Source organism: Camelina sativa, unplaced genomic scaffold, assembly GCF_000633955.1.
Source record: "Camelina sativa cultivar DH55 unplaced genomic scaffold, Cs unpScaffold02561, whole genome shotgun sequence".
In the NCBI taxonomy this organism is placed as follows: domain Eukaryota; kingdom Viridiplantae; phylum Streptophyta; class Magnoliopsida; order Brassicales; family Brassicaceae; genus Camelina; species Camelina sativa.
In genome coordinates this window covers 1-1,155 of record NW_010923672.1, presented here as the reverse complement: position 1 = coordinate 1,155, position 1,155 = coordinate 1, and the positions used below count along the sequence as shown (strand labels likewise).

Below are 1,155 nucleotides of genomic sequence, written 5' to 3'. Positions count from 1 at the left end.
CATGTGTTTTGCACAAGAAAAAACAACTCATCCTCTTTAGTCATCCCATACCCAACAATTGTAAGTGCATGTTTGAGTGCTCCAACTTGTGGCTTAGGTACCCTGTAGATTCCCTGAAAATGTTTAGACGAAAATTGGCGTTTCAACTATTTGCTAAATACATAATATTGTATAATTGGAATCTAAGTAATTCCTTAACTTACCTTCTTAAGTGTCCTAAGACCCTCATCTATATCAACTGTTAAACCTACAAGACCTATGTCCACCTTCCTGACTATATCTTCGGCAGTTGAATTTTGTACACCAACAAACCTACCTTTAATGGCATAGGCCTTACCTGCTCCACCCTACAAAATAAATATTTTTGATTTTGGAATGAAATATTTACGATAACATAATAATTATTATGCATTTACACTTTAAAACTAATATTGGTATATAGAACTTACCAAAAAAACATATCAATAAATTGAGATATATGTCTAAATATTTACCTTCTTTCTTCCATCAATTTTTTCGATTCCTTTAAGGAAGATATGGTCCATTGCGTTCCTCAGAGAACCAACAGCCATATCATCGGTATCCAACTTCTTCTGAGCGATAAGCTCACCTGGTTTCAATTTGACCTTTTCAGCAAAACTATCTATATCCAGAAATTTGTGTTGAGCAATGGGACGGTTCTTATTGTAGGTGAACTCTAGTATTTTTCCCAAAACTAGAGCCCAACAGATAGCTGCGTTTAAAAACAAGATTTAATTTTATCAGTCCTAATAAGTCCTAACCAAATAAAATATACTCGATTCACTATCTCTAGAATTAGAGTTCAAATCAACAACCAAAACACTCAAACTATCACTTGGAATTGACATATTTAACTATGCACAAAATTTTAAATTTAATAGTGTTACCTTGTACTTGTTTGACAATTATACTAAGTAAAGCTCTGTGTGAGTGACTCCAATCTTTGATAAGGTAACTGCCGTCACCAAAATCCTAATAAAAAAATGAAATAAAGACCAAAGGTGAATGTAAAAGTTAAAGAAAATAAACAAGATCTATGAAGTAAAAAGAAAATGAAAAAAATTACCCGTGGTGGATGTTCATTAACTTGTGGACAATCTTGTTGGGCTTTCCGGCGAGCTTCTGCTTCAGCTT

At 33.3% G+C, this 1,155-nt stretch overlaps 1 protein-coding gene across 1 annotated transcript; it reads right to left on the bottom strand.

The window, feature by feature from the left end:
- Positions 1-8: 8 nt before the first annotated feature.
- LOC104774357 lies at positions 9-1,150 on the bottom strand (the record flags this gene model as incomplete). The annotated part of the gene is made up of 5 exons (XM_010498989.1): positions 9-113; positions 204-347; positions 495-733; positions 909-993; positions 1,088-1,150. Coding segments are annotated over 5 exons (636 nt in total), but the record flags the coding sequence as incomplete, so codon positions are not given.
- Positions 1,151-1,155: the final 5 nt, after the last annotated feature.